Consider the following 18,766-nt stretch of genomic DNA (forward strand, 5'->3'; position numbering starts at 1 on the left):
GAAAATACTGTGGCTATCTCACAGTAAACACTGCAACATTTCTGTGAGATTCTGCAGCCCAACTAATGGCCCATCAGATTAACACAGCGGGGGTCCCTGCAGTCCCATTCAGATTTTCCAAGGCAAGTGGTCGTATTCTGGTGTCTGCATCTGTAAGAATAATTTTTTACATCTGATGTACTGTAGTATGTTAGACTTATGCTATTTCTGATATTTCAGGCTGAAATTGTATGTGGCCAATGCCGCTAGCCACCTGTGACGAGTGGCATCCAATTTCACTGAGGATAGGATGTAGTTAAGTGGGTTATTGTCTGTGTGCCCTACGAATGTTGCTCCATATACAGTAGATAGTTGTGCAGTTTGTCCACTACTTCCCATTTCAACGCAAGAAATGTGAGTTTGTGCACAGTGTAGTTCCAAACTCCGACTCACAAATGCCACTGGCCAGAGCCCCTCAGTATACTCTTGATACAGCACTGCTCCTAATCCCTCCAGATTGGCATCCACATGGAGCAGTGAGTAAAGACACTGACAGGAACTGAGTTTGAAGCAGAGAAACCTTGTTGAATTTCCAGTGCTCCTTGTGACCCTGGGCAAATTACTTTATCTCCCTGTGCCTCAGGCACCATAAACATAGATTGTAAGCTCCACGGGGCAGGGACTGTGCCTGCAAAATGTCTCTGTAAAGCGCTACATAAAACTAGCAGTGCTATACTAGACCATGCTATTATTATTATTATTATTATTATGGGTCAGCGAACGCTAGTACTGGCGCCTTTGTGAGATGGGCCTTTATGGTTGGAATGCCTCTTCACACTTGGATGTCCACCTGTCTCCAAACGGCTTGTTCATTTTAAAATAGTTCTGACTGGTGGCTCCAGCAGCCATACTGCTTCCTTGTGGTGGCTGGTAGGCTTTCATTAACTGGGTTAACAGCTACACTGTAGCCTAGGCCAGGATGCAATGGCCTCTAATTTAGAGAGGTCAGTTGCCACCCCTTTTTCAGACAAGATGTGCCCCACATAAATAACAGATGTCCAGCAGAACTGACACTTGTCCAGTTACAACTTTAATCCACCCTCGCTTAGCCAGTCCAGGACCGTCTTCAGATGGGCCTTCCAAGGTCTTTCCAAACACAATTAGGTCATCCAGGTATACTAGCACATCTAATAGATTCATATCCCCTATGACACTTTCCATCAATCTCTGGAAAGTGGCTGGGGCCCTTGACACTCCTTGGGGTATGCACTCAAATTGATAGAATCCCAATGGGCATATACAAGCAGTCTTTTCTTTATCTTGTACTGTATGCACTTTGGGATCTGATAATATCCACTACGGAGGTCCAAGATATAAAACCATTTGTCCCCAGTGATACAATACAATTAATCCTCTGTACGTGGCATAGTATATTGATCTGGAGTTGTCCTCTTGTTCAGCATGTCGTATCACATCCTCCACATCAATGAGGGCCAATCTCCACGACCTTTCCCTGAAGGGGTGGGCATCATAGAGGTGAATCTTGTGTTCCACTCCAAGCCATTTCTTCCCGTATCCTGGAGTATGGCTGTCTCCGAAATTGAACATATCCTGGGTCAATCTACCTCATGGGATTTGCTCGTCCATGCACTTCGGCAATATACAGGTGATCCACTACTGTACCTCTTCATATCCACAAATCATGGGTGATCTTGCTTCTCACTTCTACTTCTTATGTTTCCACTTTCCCCGGTTCCACGGATAATACCCTACTCTTCACCAACAACCCTCCTGGGTATCCTCCATATCGTGGACTATCTATTATGACAGTGTTACTTTCTAGTTATCCTACACTGTTGGGTGGCACTTGCACAGGGTGGGGTTCTGCCAATTTGACCCCCACCCCCAAGAGCCTCTCACTCTGAGCCATGTCCTTTCTCTCCATCTGCTAGTATGCCTTCAAACATAAGGGATGGCTAGTAAACATCCTGCCATAATCGCTTCCACCTATGGTCTGGCACCATTTTGCTAGTTGCCCCAAAATATTAGCATTTGTTCCAATTATGGCTCCAGTTTCTTCCTAGCTATGAACTTCAGGACATATAAGTGCCTCCACCATCAAGGGCCCTTCTACTCCGGTTATCTTCTTTGGAAACTCGAGATGCATACCCTAGATAAGGGTAGCTGGGGTCGCTGAGGCCCCACACAACCAGGCCCTCCAGTGGTTGCAATAGCAGATGCTTGGGGTACCAATTGTACCAGGGTTTAAAAATAATGGATACCTGTGACTCACTATCCAAAAGTACGTTGTATACTTGTCCTTCACTCAAGCTGATGGCCCCAGCAGCCCTGGGTAAATAAAAGGTACGATGAGCTTTTATGCACTGGGGCCCAGTGTGCTGCTTTACTCGGGCCCAAGTTTAATTTCAGAAGCAGAACGAGAGCAGATGAATTGCTTTACCGATAGATTCTCTCTTTTTGCAATCGATGGCATAGTGCCCTTCTTCTCCATATCTATAGCAGAAATCCGACCCTCCGATTTTAGGCTCAGGGTTTCTCCAAGGCTTCCTCCTCCATATAGAGTTTTTTCCCTACGAGGTGGCCACCGTGCTTCTCCCCAGTGTTCTTCCCAAGTATTCTCATTAGACACTTCTTCCATTCGCAAGGCTGTCATCAATTCCAACATCACCCCTGCGTGCCCACCTGCCCTGCCCAACCCTGGTCGCTCCTCACTTGACATATGAGGGTTCATAGCTCGTGGCTGTCCTACCTCAGCAGGCCAGATGCTCCTGAACCCCATTGACTATTTGCTGCCATACTCTTAGTGGACTGCCCTGCGGATGGGCGAGGCACCATCTGTTTTTCCTGATACCATATTTCTCATAGTAGCTCTAAGAACTTTGGGGGAGATTCTTCCACTCTCGGAGCAGTGTCATTGCATTTCTGGATCGTACCCCTGGATCAATTGTTCTAATCAGACGCAATCAACCCGAACAGGGGTTATACCCTTGTTCCTCACTACTTTCAGTAAAGCCACCTCCAGTCTATGCAGGAACTCGAATAATTTAGTACAGTATATACAATTCTTCCCCACTCTCGGTGGCACCAAACGTGTTTTCTAACGCCCGTAAGTACTCGCCAGGGGTGCTGACCTAATTTCCTTCTCTAATGGCTGATTATGTCAAACTTGGGCCTTCCGTGATCTAAACCTTCTTGTCCTGATCTGAGCCCCCCATTCTTGCACCATCTGCGTGACCTGCTCTATCCATCTTTAAAAATCGTCCTCACTGTTGGGAGTCGGACATACACCTGAGAAGATTCATAATCTCCTATAGTAATTATTCACCTCTCAGGAATTCATGGATTTCTACACCAATTGTCTCATAGCCGTGATAAGAGCCTTTGGGGAAGCTGGGGCATGTTCCTTGGAGGAAGTACTTCAGGGTACATCTCATTATGAAACTCTTCCATAGTAGCCCCTCCTCTAGCAAATAATGTTCAGACCTTATCTACTATAGTATGCTTAGCAACGATAGGTTTACACCCCACAGTGACACCCCACACCTCATGGTCCCCTCGCGCAATATTATCAGGTACTTTAGCAGGGTCAATATCTTCATCGCACATACACGATATGTAGGGGCCTATTCTAGTAGCCTCGATAACCCACATATCGAGGTATTTTCAGCCAAAATGCCTACTGCTATTCAGAAAGCCTCGATAAGTGGGCGATAAAGGCATGAATCGTGAATTTTGTCTCTCGTCCAAAACACATCACCAATCGAGCGGTGATAAGCCACTTATTGGCAGTTTCATAAATGTGTGCAATTCTAGTAGTCTCGATTAGGTTATCGAGGCTAATCGAGGCTCTAGAATGGCGATTTTCTCCCAATATCCTCACGCCAGGAAAAGTTGCGTGAGGCTGGGGAGAAGCTGCAGAGAGTAGGTACCCTCTGGTGGTTACATTGCACACTTTATTACCACCATAGTGTGGCAACTACCTCTACTAGTCAATACACCTTAGGGTTCACGTTATCATCCTGGTCCATCCCCACCCTATTTTTAAATACATCACACATGTTTTTTCTTTATTAATTATTAGTGTGCAAACCTCTTTTTTAATATTACTTATTAAATGTTATGTTTTAATAGTCCTGGAGTGCATCCAAAAATGAGCTTCTAGCTAGAGAGTGGGGGGGAAATCACCACACTCTCTGTTTGTGATATACAATTTATCTAGCTCATTGGTTGCACGCTTTGCCAATCTAGGCATTATCGGATGCAAATCATTATTTCATATTATTACGTATTAGTGAGCACTATATATTTTCTGTGTTTTTGTGTTAACTCTTGACTGAGCCTGATAGCACTCAGGCTTTTGCAAATCTAAACTCTATCATGGCCGCCCCCTCTTTAAGGCTCCTCTTCCTCTTAGTCCCGCCTCTTCCACAGCCTTTATTATTGGCTGCTATCCATTAAAAGTCACATTTCCATGGCACATTGGAGAGAAACCTGCCACGGGGTGATTGTATCACACAGGGGCTGATATCACTAATGTCCATTATAGCAAATGCTATGCTCTTAATGAGAGAAAACCTGACTGCACATTATGTTATTGCCCTTTGAAGATACGCCATTACTATTAACATGACGTAAAGTGACTTAACAGAGCCTTAAGCATTTGAGCCTACATATGTAATGAAATGTGTTTTAAAGGCCTGCTGACACAAGCAGTAACTGAAATGGTAGCATAAATGATCAATTCTGCTGATGAGCTTCCATATACTCTTAAAGCAAAGAGGCCACATCACCACCACGTGCATGCGTTCTCCTAACAGCAAAACTCAAACACACATACTGACTAGTATGTGATAACTTCTCTCAGGGGGACTTGGGAAGAGAAGGACTTGAATTCAATTGAGGGAACTTTTGTGCAGGGAGAAATTGGGAAAAATAAACGATTTTCAGTTAAATATTAGGTAGTGTTTCTGATGAAGAAGAGCGGTGGCTAGTGATGTTTTCTTCTCATTCAGAGAAACTGGTTTTCTCTTTTTTACTGACCTCTTATTTTGAGGCAAATTTTGATAAAGTAAATAACAAACTTTATTCAACATATTACTGAAATGAATCAGAAAACTATAAGATGAGTACATTGCGTTCTATTTCGTCCCATGCCAAATCACCTTATAGTATGTTATCACATCTTCCTTCATGTTAGACTCTAAAATGCACATTATGCAGCTTCCCCATCCCTAGACACAACAATTTAGTATGCATAAACATGTTATGCGGTGCACTTTGGTATATTTCAATGAATTTGTTACTGTTAACAAACACGGTCCTTAAAGAGCACACAACTGCAGTAAATTCCAAGGCAGGCATAGGTCAGCCACTGCCATCTTCAGGCTAAAGGGACCTCAATGGCTGATTTGTTATCTCCTAAGCATCCTGGTAGGATAACAATTACAACATTTTAGGCTTCAATACAGTAGGATTACTAATATTAACAAACACAGTGATGAACAGAATGTGATACAGGTGCTTTCACCTGTCTTGAGGAACTCCCATACTAATACTGGTGCCTAAAACACAGTGAGATAATGGGACAAAGGAAAGTCATAGGGGGCTGGAATTTGGGAATATAAAAAGGACCAACTAAATCAAAGGTAAATGTGTTTACTTAATGGTTATAAAATACTTACTACAACCAGGGAATGATTAGAAACTTGTGCTGTCCATTAACATTTGTTGCTTAAATTGTTAAACCGTTATTGCTATTACAGTAGATTGAAAGAAAAGCCTCTCCATTTCCATGACATCTATCAATACTTTTGGTCATGAGGTGACAACTACACCATATCCTTCAGGTCTACTACGTGATGTATGTCAAAGTTCTAATAGCTCTATTGGTCCTAGAGAAGTGTACATTTGTTAACGGTTGTGATGCCTTTAAGTGGATCAACAAGAGAGTTCTGAACCGTACATATAAAGATGACATGTGAGATTTTGAAAGTCCTGCACAATACAATTGAATCTACTGTATGAGAAACTCATGTTGCCCCATAAAAAAATTATTGTGGGAGAGGCGCATGCGCGACAACGGACTGAATGGCTGCTTGAACATTCAGCTCCGTTTCCAGCCGACGATTATCAATAAATAAACACATCCAAACCTGGCGGATTTCACTGAAAACTGACCACAGAGCCCCCGGACACAGTCAAGATGTCAAAAGGGACAAGATCAAAGCGCCCCTCCACAGTAATGACTGATTACTATGGCAAGGGAGATCAACCACGCGCCCGCAGCCAAGAGGGCCCCCCGCCAAGCGGGTCCGACTCAGAGGCAGAGGGAGAGGGAGATGAGGATAGCGGGAACAGAATCATGCGGAGACGCGATATGCAGGAGTTCTGCACAGATATTAAAAGATGCCTGCAGGCTGAAGTGGCGTCCCTGAGAGCGGACATAAGCAGCATTGGCGCCAGAACGGACTCCCTAGAGAGGAAGCTGGACACCACAATAAAGTCCCTCCACAGAACTGACAAACAACTAGCCCAAGTAAAGGACACTATCCAAGACCTCTTAGACAAGCAGGAAGATGCTGAAAACCGAGAGCGTCGGAATAATGTGAGGATTAGAGGGGTCTCAGAAGAGGAACTTGACCCGGAGGACTTTGTGGGCCGGTGGCTAACCCAATTGATGCCGGATAAGACGACCCAGGAGCTGCATCTGGACCGGTGTCACAGAGCCCTGAGATCCAGGCCACAGCAGGGAGACCCCCCGCGGGATATCATCGCCCGCTTCCATTATTTCAAAATAAAAGAACTATTTACCCAGCTGACCCGCAATAATCCTTCTTTTGAATCACAAAAAATTCAAGTTTTTCAGGACATCTCCCCCACCACGTTATTAAAAAGAAAACAACTTACCCCAATCACCAAGATCCTCAGAGATGAAGGGGTTAAATATCGCTGGATTTTCCCCTTTGGGCTCCTAGTATCCAGAAACGGGGCATCTACAACGATAAAAAAAGCTGAAGATGGCGGAGCCTTCCTCACTAAACTGGGCTTGCAGGACAAAATTACAGAGGAAGTGGCGGGAAACAGAATAGCGCCGGATCCAACATGGCGGGAGGCGGGAAGACCCAACAAGAAAAATCGTGCCCGCAGTCCACGGTAATCGATCTACTAACGAGACTGAGTTCTATCACAGTTGGTGTTGACCCCCCCCCTACCCCCCGCTCTCCGCTCGCCTAAAAATACCCGTAGTAGCCCCTCTGAGACCCCCCCTTATAGCTACACCCCCTCCCCCCCCCCCACGGCACCCCCCCCCGGAGCCCAGAAGAGCCAAGGCCCTTTGGACTTGATGCACCACTCACCTGATCCACTGACGGCAGCGGAGGGAGACTGGCAGCCATCTTGGATCAGCTCTGGTGCCCAACTGAGGAGGAGCGGCCGCGGATGACGTCAGCAGGGAGGAGACTGCACTTCACGTGCGAGGGGCGCAGGAGAGATGCCACATCCAAGATGGCGGAGGTCGGGACGGGCCGGAAGAGGCGGGATCCGGAAGGCAACCCCGGAGGGGACCAAACACTATAAGGCGCCGAAGGGAAACGGCGCAGGAAGACACACTAATAGAGCGCACGTAGACAGAGAGAAGTAGGGCCCTAGGAGGTGGGACAAACGGACAGCACAGAGTGCAGCAGAAGCCACCACGCGGGCGGGCACCCCATACACTGACACCCCCGCTTCTGCGGCCGCCCCTGATCCTTGCGCTGACACCCCTAACGCTCCCACTGGCGCTTCGCTCACTGATACTCCCGCCCCTCCCGCGGACGTCCCTTTGACACCTTGACCCCTCGCGCTGACACCCCTACGTCCCCCGCTGGCACCCCTCCCGCGGATACTCCTGCGGGCGAGTCCCTTGAGGATACCTCTTAGGCGCACGGCAAACACCCCTACTCACGCTGACACCTCTGCTCCTCCCACAGACACCTTCACAACAGTAACGGAAGCCCTCTAAGTGAGGGGAGAGGGAGATAAAGGCGGGAACACCCGCTGAAGCAGGGGCACACACAGCAATAGCGAGAGGCAAGGGGCAGTAGTGAATGTAGACATGGGCCGACGGAGAGACCGGGGGGGCGGGAGTTAGAAGCCCCAAAACGGAGCTCTGGGAGGGGAAAACGAAAACAAAAGACAAAAACAGACAGAAAGACATAGGAGGGTGCCCTGACACACAGACACTTCAGGGGGGGAGATTAAGTTAAGCTTAGGGCAGCTAAGCTGAACTCAGGCTAAATCAAGAGGTAAAGAAACCGGGTGAATAATCACGGGATTTGGCAGAAAGTTTGGGCCGAATAGGCAGTACAAGAGGCAAATTGGTAAGGGGCTACAGAGGAAGGGGGGACAAGTTGATGAAAGTTACTGATAGAAGGTCAGAGTTTTAGTTTACATGCAATTTCTTAAGTATGCAGGTTGTTTAAAAGTCAGGTTTGGACTAACAAAGTTACTAGTTCATCGGCTGAGACGGCGGTCCTACAGTCGCCATGCGTGTCTACCCTTGGGCTGGGGCAGTCGCCCTAGAACCCGAGGAAGTCCTGGGGACGAGGCGGGGCAACACGGCCCTTTGGAGGAGGAAGGAGAGGGAGGACGTGTTCCAGAGATCCGCAGTCCCACAGGCAAGGGAGAGACGGCGGTCCTATGCCGCTGATCAATCTCCCCAGTTGATATGTGTTGTTTACGTGTTTTTTCTTTTCCCTTATGTGTCCCATGTACCTATTGTGTCTACCCTCCCCCACATCGTCTCCTACACGAGTGGTCCCCCGCTGAAGCCCTGCACAGAGCTGAGTACTGCAGAGGAACAGAAGCGGCACCGTAGCGGCCCGACACATCCAAGAGCAACATTAGGAAAACAAGGTCAGTTCCCCACACCAACATGCCTCTAACCTTTATATCCCACAACACTAAGGGTCTAAACTCCCCATGCAAACGAAGGATAGCACTCACTGATTACAAAAAAAAGGGAGCGGACTTCATCCTACTCCAGGAAACGCATTTCAGTACCACTAGCGCTCCCAAATATTTTGATAAACAATATAATCAAGTATTCCTATCCTCCGCTCCAGAAAAGAAAAGGGGGGTAGCAATCCTAGTCCATAATAGAGTAGGCCTAGTGGTGGATAAGGTAAAGAAAGACCAAGAGGGAAGGTTCCTGATGCTCATAGGATCCATCAATATGCTCCCCATAACAATAGCCACGCTGTATGCCCCTAACACCCATGAAGCAGAATTCTTTACGAAGACATTCGGCGTTATAAAAAAATTTAGCGAAGGAGCCCTAATCCTAGGCGGGGACTTCAACGTGGCTATGAACACAACCCTAGATCGCTCAGGTCCCCACAAGCGCAGAACCAACCCCCGACATTCCGCACTAGAACAAGGTCTGAAAGACCTACAACTAATAGACGCATGGAGAGAAATCCACCCACTAGAAAAACTCTACACTTTCTATTCACACCCACATGACTCATTCAGCAGAATCGATTACTTCTTTATCTCTAGCAGACTGGTCTCCGCGGTCACCCACACGGGGATCCATGATATTTCATGGTCGGACCATGCGCCGATCGAGCTAAGGTGCGCGCAGATAGGGCTGGAAAGGCCAAGAGCAAATTGGAAACTAAACGACTCCCTTCTAAAGATCCCAGACCTTGAGAGAAAGATCAAAGAGGAGATTAAATACTTCTTCAGTGAAAATAAAGACAGCGTTGACTCACACATAACCCTCTGGGAGGCACATAAAGCAACACTGAGGGGGGTTTTGATTAGTATGGGAGCCCGTAAGAAAAAGGAGCGTAACGCAAAAATTATTAAGGTGCAAACAGAACTAAAACAGCACTGGGAACAGCATAGGCAGTCACCTAATGCAGAGACCCTGCAACAAATTAAAGACACCCAGACTAAGCTGAATCTTCTGCTCACCTCCCAGGCTGAGAAAGCGTTAAGTTGGTCAAAGAGAAGATTTTTCGAGAAAGCAAACAAACCAGATACCTTATTAGCCAATATGATTAACTCCAAATTGCACAATTATAGTATCCAAGCGTTACGGCGCGAATCAGGGGAAATTACTGCCAACCCCAAGCAAATTGTACGGGAATTTAAAGATTTCTACGCAAAGTTGTACGACGGGGATAAAGTAACCAGATCACCAGCGAACAAGGTGGCCCTAGAGAATTTTCTAGCAAGTTCAAATATACCCTGTTTGGGCGAGTTGGACAGAGAGGTGATGGGTAGAGATTTTACAATGGAGGAATTATCGGAGGTTATGAAAAACCTGAAACCCTCTAAAGCCCCGGGCCCCGACGGGTACTCAAATCTTTACTACAAAAAGTTTAGGAAACAATTGGCCCCTTATTTACTACGTATGTTTAACCAAGTGTTGAACGGATCCCCATTCCCTAGCCAAATGCTCCAAGCGTCCATCTCAGTAATACACAAAACAGGGAAAGACCCGCAGGACTGTAAGAGCTACAGACCTATATCCCTCATTAATTCGGACATCAAAATCTATTCCAAATTACTGGCCAATAGAGTGAGTCTAATCCTACCCAGACTGGTGCACCCAGATCAAGTCGGGTTTATCCAGGGTCGACAAGCATCGGATAATACCCGACGGATTATTGATCTGATAGAAATAGCCAATCACAACGATATACCAGTTATGGCGCTCAGTCTGGATGCGGAAAAAGCGTTTGATAGGATAGACTGGCCATACTTGGAGGCCACGCTTGGAGCGTTCGGAATGGGCAACAAATTAATAAAAGCTATATTCGCACTATATTCGACCCCGTCGGCTAGGGTGACCCACCAGGGATTCGCTTCCGACCCCTTTCAAATTAAGAGTGGTACGCGACAGGGATGCCCGCTCTCCCCCCTCCTCTTTGCACTGTGTATGGAGCCGCTGGCGGCCCAGATCCGGGATAGCAAAGATATTTCAGGTATTGCCATCGGAAACCAGACGCATAAGGTGGCACTCTATGCGGATGACGTGTTCCTGACAGTATCCAGGCCCCTCACCTCTCTGCCGAACCTGTTTGAAGTATTGGGACGGTTCAATAGGGTCTCCGGGTTCAAAATAAATCAGAGCAAATCGGAGGCCATTAACATAAACCTCCCCAAACACGTAGAAAAATTAATTGCCCTTAACTTCAATTTCCGCTGGCAGAAGCAACAAATCAAATACCTGGGAGTCAATATCACAAGGACATACAATACCATTGGCCACGCCAATTACCCGCAACTGATGCGGACCCTGAGAGAGGATCTCCATAAGTGGGCTAAAAACAAGATCTCATGGATTGGTAAAATCCAATGCGTAAAAATGAATTTGCTCCCTCGCCTCTTGTATCTTTTTCAAACGCTCCCAGTGCCATTAAATTTGAAGGAAACTCTCTCCCTCCAAACTGAAATAGATAAGTTTATCTGGGGAGGCAAAAAGGCGAGAGTGAGCAAACAGATAATGCGCACACAAACGGGGGCGGGAGGGCTAGCGGTACCTTGTTTGTTGTCATACTATCGAGCGGCCCAATTATGTCAAATTGTGCAATGGCACACTAACCCCGACTCTAAAAGGTGGGTCGCGTTGGAACGAGAGGCATGCTCCCCATTGGAACTAGAGCACCTGATTTGGTACCCTAAGAAGGTGCGCAATAGCACCAAACTGCCGCTATCCTCAATGACCAACTCGCTGTTAATCTGGGAAAGCACAAGGCTCAAATATGGCCTGACCAGCAGGGCATCGGGCATGACACCAATTTGGAATAACCCCCTCTTTGCTCCGGGCCAGTCCAGCACAGAATTCTCTATCTGGAAACAAAATAACATTAAACGATTGATTGATCTGGAGGGAAGACAAGGAATAAAAATCTTCGAAATAGTAAAATCAGACTTCCATATCCCCAATGCCGAGCTCTTTAGGTACCTCCAGATCAGGGCGTTCTATCAAAAAGTTCAGCCAAAATCCCCTATGACAAATTTCGAAAAGCTCTGTCGATCAGGGACATCCACGGTGAGACTTACATCGCAGATGTATAAAGAAGTGACCGGTTCTAGCACGACAGTAAAGGACAAAACCAGATATATGACCCAATGGGAAACAGACCTAGGAGAGGAGTTGGAGGTAGAGGACTGGACAAAGATAGTGACGGCGACCTCCAAAAGTTCAATGTGCACGACCTTAAGGGAGAACGCATATAAGGTAATGATGCGCTGGTATCACACTCCCACAAAATTAGCTAAATTTCTGCCCAGTTACTCCCCATTGTGTCCAAGACAATGTGGACAGCAGGCAGATTTGTTGCACATGCTGTGGTCCTGCCCCAAAATCGTCCCAGTCTGGGACTCAATTAAAGACTGGTTGAACATTATCACAGGTAAACCCGTCCCATTAGATCCATGGCTGTTCCTCCTGAACAGGCCAGCAATCGGGTTCACCAAAGGGGAAAACAAACTGATAGCTCACTTTGCTATGGCGATGAGGGGGGAGACTGCAGCACGCTGGAAACAAAACATAATCCCTTCAATTCCAAACATTAGACATAGAATTTGGACGGTATGCCAGATGGAAATGCTAACAAGCTTGGTCAATGACACTGGCGAAAATTTTGAAAAAGTATGGGCACCGTGGTTAGCCCAGAAAGAAATTCGGGGAGTGGAGAGGTCCTCAATTTGGCTCTAATAGGAACAAATGCGTTCTCCCTTGCGGGGGTGCTTAACGACGGAACCTACAACACACTAAGATAGAGGCCCCCCCCCCCACTCCCCCCCCTCCCACCCCAGAACCCCATATGGCCAGGATGGGACACACAAGACAATGAGAGAGACAAATCAGGTACGAACCAGACGGCCTACGGGGTACGCAGAAAGTCCTCAGACGCAGAGAACCAGCATGGGGGAGGCAGAAGCGGACCCACGGAAGGAGACCCCCCTAACTCCCATACTCCCTCCCCCCCCCCCCCCCCTCCACTCTCTCTTTCCTTTTTCCACTCCCCTTGTCTGTCTTCCCCCCCCCCCCCCCCCCCGGCTCCTAGCCGGAGATCCCATCCCCAGTATGTCTGTCGGTCTTCCCAGTTTGTCCAAAGACATCCACCAATTTACGAAAAGGATTGTCACATGCAGTAAACTGTTACGGTACGCTGCCGAGAGATTTTCTACTGTATGTATATTATGTACTGCACAAAATACAAAATAAAAATTTTAAGTTGAAAAAAAAAAAAAAAAATTATTGTGGGAAAGAAAAGCTCACTTCATCTGTACCTTTTGTACAAAATAAAAAGTTATGATGATCCCCACAATGGACTAAATGGTTAGTATTTGTTCTATACCCATATCCCTTTTTTTGTTATTAGTGTTGTATTGCAGCATTTATTCAGGGCTAAAATAAATGAGATTTAGACAGGCCTTTGAAGGTAACGACATTCCTGGCAATCTAACCACTTGTACTTCTGATGAGTTATTAAGATGAGCCTATAGGCCTTACTTACTAAGCGGTGTTCAGCCACTCAAGTGAATGACTTCTAAGGGATACTACAGTTTAGCACCAGTTAGTAAATATGGCCCCTTTTCTCCAACTCCCTGTTAGGTCATAATGTTATCTACTAGGCCTTTAAATATGGAGTTGGTGGATGTGCTGTTTAAATCTTCTTTGTATAATACTGTATGAGAACATTTTTAGGAGCTTGATGCTAGTTTTTGTCAACTATTTTACTAATCTTTATTTTAGAGGCAACTCCTTCGTGTGAAAATAAATGCATTAAAGGCCCATGTGCTTTTAGTAATAACCTGCATACTATTGATAAAGTGAATATGGTATCATTGTGTGCATTAAACAACCATACAGTACCTCACAGGAAGTAATGCAAGGTGTCCAATTGCTGCATCAAGTTCCTCTGGCTGTATGGCATTTTGTTTAGATCATTGTTTTTCATCATTCTAGCCGGGTTCATGAAACATACTTTTTGTAACAGCTTAGGGAAATTTTCTGTATAACCTATTCACTTTAAAGAATACTGTATTGATCGGTGATATACTTTGCAAGGTCAATATTTACCTAGTCATTTTGGCTGAAGTGTGTAGGGAAGTAAAAGGAAAATGGGCCTGAGACTTACTGACATGTAACAGCCCGAATGAATAATGGATGCATGGTCAATCCCCTATACTCAAAAGACCATCAGTCTAACTTTAATGTATGAGATAACTAGCTATATCTGTTGTAGATTTATCACACTAACCTTAATGCATTTGCTGAGCACATTAATATTTCAAGATAGAACAATGACAGAATCTGATGATTTATAGAGCTTTTCCTTGGAGAAACCTGAAATGCATATCGGAGCTTAAAAATATCTACTGTTTAACCAGGTCACGGATGTCAAAAATGGTAACATTTATCAAAAATTGTCAGCTATTAGACATCATAATGATGTCTGCAGTGTCATGGTAGTAAAAATATTTTATAATTCTTACACATGTTAAATTGTTATTTTTATATCTTGAATCTTGGTCACATTGCTATTGAGTTGAATGGTGGTAATAGCACTGGCTATGATGTTAATAGACCAGTTTTTAATTAAAGTGTCATTTGACTTTATACAAGTGACTTTATTTTCCTCACCAAGGCTCAAAAATTAATTGTAAATTACTCGAAGCAGGGGCAGGGGAGTAATACACATATTGCTGTGCTGGGAGCACTACAGTATATCAGAAAAACTATATTGTTAAATATATGGGTTTGTCTAATTGCATGTTAACTATAAATGCATTGTTAGGAATTGTGATAAGGATTAAGAAATATTATATAGCATATTTATTGCCCTAAAAAAATGTTCCATGCAAATTGTACAGTATGTTGTTTAGTCACAGGACTGATTGTAAGGATACAAGTAATATTGTTTCCGTGGGTAACATTTAGCTGCCATTATTCATATTCATCATCTCAATGTACATCTGAATTATTTCTTAAATAAAGAATATTAAATACGTATCCTCATGAACCTTAATTTGTCTAGTGCTTCATTGTTACACAGTTTTAATATTGTCCTTAATTTACTGAAGCAATGATCTATAATTTTATTACTGTAATACAGTAATTATTTAAACATGTTTAAATATGTTTTGCAAAGCTGTCACCATATTGGAGATATTCTCCTGTGTGAATACATTCAATATTTGATAAAAAGAATCCCCTGAATTTAAGGATTGGACATTTTTTTTTTTTATACAAAGGTTTATGTTTTACTAAAACACTTTAATTGATATAACTTACAAGTCTGCAACATTTGTCCGTCTTGTTTGATCGTAAATTAATAGAAAAGTAAAACTCAAGCTGAGAAAAATTACTGTTAGTTACAGTTTTGAATAATTTTACTTTTGTGAAAATCTTGAAATTGTCCTACACATTGTTTACCTAGGAAACGCAGAATATAGATGTATGATATGATACAGATCAAAAATTCTAAATACTTATTTCCCATTCAGTATACAACAAGAGACAGGGGGTGCCCAATGCTGCATTTGAGTTTGAGCTTGCTGGGTATCTGTGTTAACCATTCAGTATACATGTAACACACTTTCCCTATGGGAGATATGGCGGCTACAGTGTGTGTGGTGTGTTACCTGTGGCTCACAGGAGGGCCGAGCCTCTGCTGCTGGGAGCCTGGGGTGTGTATGATCCGTCTGGTTACAGCGCCTCCACCTGTACGGGATCCTACTATGTTGGATAACCCCGTGACAATAGCCAAAACAATAATACACACACTTAATAAAATAACAGTTTAATGTATGCATAAAACTAATAACAATAACACCACGACCAGGCCAACTAGGCCTTGCAAGGCCATAACCCCACAATGTCCTCCAACCAATGTCCCCATCTGATGAGTTATACCCCCATCGTACTGAAGGGCCCTCGGGCACCCAACCACCCTGGTGTCCACAAGTAAAAATCCACCCAAATGTGTGAGACAACGCTGCCCACAAGAACTGATGGTGTATAGTTGGTGCACTTGTAGTACCTGCCCAGGTGCTCCTACACCCCGTTATGGCCGGAAGGTGAAATGGATCCACTGATCCCAGCGATATTGGCGTAGCCTCTGCCTCTACGTATGGTGGTATCCCGCGTGGATGGTTCCACCATGAAGATAGTCTCTGATATAGGGATCTGCTCCCAGATCACCAGATCACAAGTTCACCGCCGCATGCTTGCTGTGTCCCTCTCTCTCTTTTACTACAGGGACTGTGTCCCTAACTGATGGGCTGGTCCTTGCTGCAACCACAAGCTGAGGGGAGTTGGGTCCTAGCTGGGGCCAAGGGGAGTCTCTGGCCTAGTGCAGGGGTCACATACACCCTGCACACACAACCTACCCTATTCCTGTCCCAGCTGGTGTGTCTCCCAGCGTGCGAAATTTATCTTTCTTGTTGCAGGGGATGCTGGCAGCCCTATTGGTTGTTCTGCACCCTGTGATATCCATTCCTGAGGCTCATGGGACATGTAGTCCCTGTCTACCTTTCCCTATTGGCCTCCGCTTTGCGCTTCTCCTGTGAATGCGTGAAGCTCCTCCATCACCGCCGCACTCAGAGCATATCTGCGCATGAGCAAAATGGCAGCTCCCTGTACTTGTAGCTTCTGCGGGACTCTGGCTACCTGATCGCCACTCCGGAACACCGGCACAGCCTCAGGTCCCTCCCAACACTCACAAATGCGCGAGCACGCTGCTGCTGGCACCAGCGCACCCCCGCAACACTCCCGGCACCTGCCGGATGCACCCAACCGCCGCAGTGGAGGTAAGGGGGGCAGAGGAGCCAAGTGGGAGACCTGGCCAGTAGAGTACTAACAAATTTAACATGACTGGAAGATGGGTGGGAATGGGGTCGAGAGGGCATGTTGTAGAGGGAGAAGAGGAGCTTAGTAGTGACACAACTGCCTTAGTGACAGCAGAAAAAGAGTTGAGGAAGGCAGGAGGAGAGTTAAGAAGAAGAGTAGAATGTGAGGAGGACAGAGAGGGCGATGTCTTGACAAATGGAATCCAGCTTTGTCTTGAAATAGTCAGCAAAGTCCTGAGTTGAAATGGAGGAAGAAAAAAAAGATAAACGACGATGGTCTAAGAAGCAAGTCAGACATAAAAGAGGCGGCATGGATTAGACTTGTGAGTATTGATTAGTGAAGAAAAGTAGGTTTGTTTAGCCTGGTAGAGGGCAGAGTTGAAACAGGATATGATACATTTGTAGTGAAGGAAGTTTGTGAGTATGAGATTTCCTCCTTCAGAGGAACGAGTGCAGGAATACAGGGTCTGGGGTTAGAAGGGCGAGAAAAGTTTTTGGGGAAAACCAGGTCTAGGTCGTGGCCATCTTTGTGGGTGCTTGCTACAATCTATTAATGTACAGTGATAGTAGTAATAGTTTAGTGTTGAGAAGTGAGTGACGACTTGGTAGTGAAAAGTTCATCAGATGTTCCAGAAGAGCATATTCTGCTTTCTGGCTAGAAGCACTACGGTCAAAAACGTTCTTAAATTCGGCTTTAAAGTCAGACTAATTCCCAAGAAGGGGACTGTTCTGAGCATATAGTGGTGTAGCCCACATAAGGGCATCCCCGGTCAGGTTACTAAGGATGAATCCAATTTTAGATTGATCATCTGAAAACAAGGTCTGACGAAAACAAAAATGTATTTCACATTGGTAAAGAAAACCTGAAATTTGTCCGATTTTCCATCCAAGCAGTTAGACATGGGTAAAGTCAGGACTGGAACAGCGGGGTGAGTAATCGCCACCTGAGCCATCTGTCTCTTTAAGGTTATAACTGCGCCCTGTAGCACAGCTTTCTCACTTGACCCTGCAGGAAGGAGACTTGATCCTGCAGGTTGGGGAGTAAACCCAGTAGGTACTGAAGTGTATTGCACATCTCTGACATAGCTCTTCAGGTGGACAATTTCTTTTTTACTTGGCTTCACAAACTATAAGGTTCAGTGGGGATATCCATGGGGAGGGTCAATAGTGTAGACTCACCTGTGGTAATCACGGAATGCTGGAGATAAGAGTCCGGATCAGCGGTGCAATGGAAAAAGCAGACAAAAGAGGTAGTCAGGCAAGCTAGGGTCAAGGTGGGCAGCAAGCAGGAGAATCATCAGATGCACCAGGATCAGGGCATACAGCAGGCTACGTGGAGTCAGAGGTAATCCGGGATCAGGAACAAGGAAGTGAAATTATATGAAATAGCAGGTAACGCAGCAAGAGAGCAACAGAACCTCACTCCAGCGGCAACGTTGTTATGAAGCAAGGAGTCTTGGATAAGGTGCCTTCTTATGGCCCATAGCGATCATGTGTTGCAGTCAGGACAGCTAAGTACTAAAGAGATGCTTAGAAGGAAGTTATTCCTGTACATGGGTCCTGACAGATAGGCAGTACACAGAGTGACGGGATATTGATCCCTGAGAACAGAGTGTATACCCACCATAGGCCTACTAAGATGGGGCATTTTGGACACTATGCAGTAAATTGACAATCTAACTATTACTAAGGGAAACAAGCAGGAGTACCTCCCCAGCAGAGGAGTGAGAGCTACCAGGGGAAGAAGCACAAGGTAACCATAATATTTGCCACCAGTTAATGTCTGGAGTGAAGTCTATTTTGTATGGCGAGCAAAGACAACAGATGTGAAAAAAGTTCTTATTTGTACTATAAAAGAATGTGGTGCCCACACTTATTCTATCTGCATATCAGCACCCAGCCTACATGGATC

At 45.4% G+C, this 18,766-nt stretch overlaps 1 protein-coding gene across 1 annotated transcript in view; it reads right to left on the minus strand.

Annotated features, from left to right (window-relative positions):
* Nucleotides 1-7,400: 7,400 nt before the first annotated feature.
* LOC142488150 (uncharacterized) overlaps nucleotides 7,401-18,766 on the minus strand; it is a 37,695-nt gene continuing 26,329 nt past the window's right edge. The window contains exons 5-6 of the mRNA XM_075588524.1: nucleotides 7,943-7,995; nucleotides 7,401-7,569 (exon numbers count right to left, since the gene is read on the minus strand). Of these exons, the coding sequence (XP_075444639.1) occupies nucleotides 7,401-7,569; nucleotides 7,943-7,995 (222 nt within the window). The remainder of the gene's footprint in view (nucleotides 7,570-7,942; nucleotides 7,996-18,766) is intronic.

Source organism: Ascaphus truei, chromosome 2 (genome assembly GCF_040206685.1).
Source record: "Ascaphus truei isolate aAscTru1 chromosome 2, aAscTru1.hap1, whole genome shotgun sequence".
In the NCBI taxonomy this organism is placed as follows: Eukaryota; Metazoa; Chordata; class Amphibia; order Anura; family Ascaphidae; genus Ascaphus; species Ascaphus truei.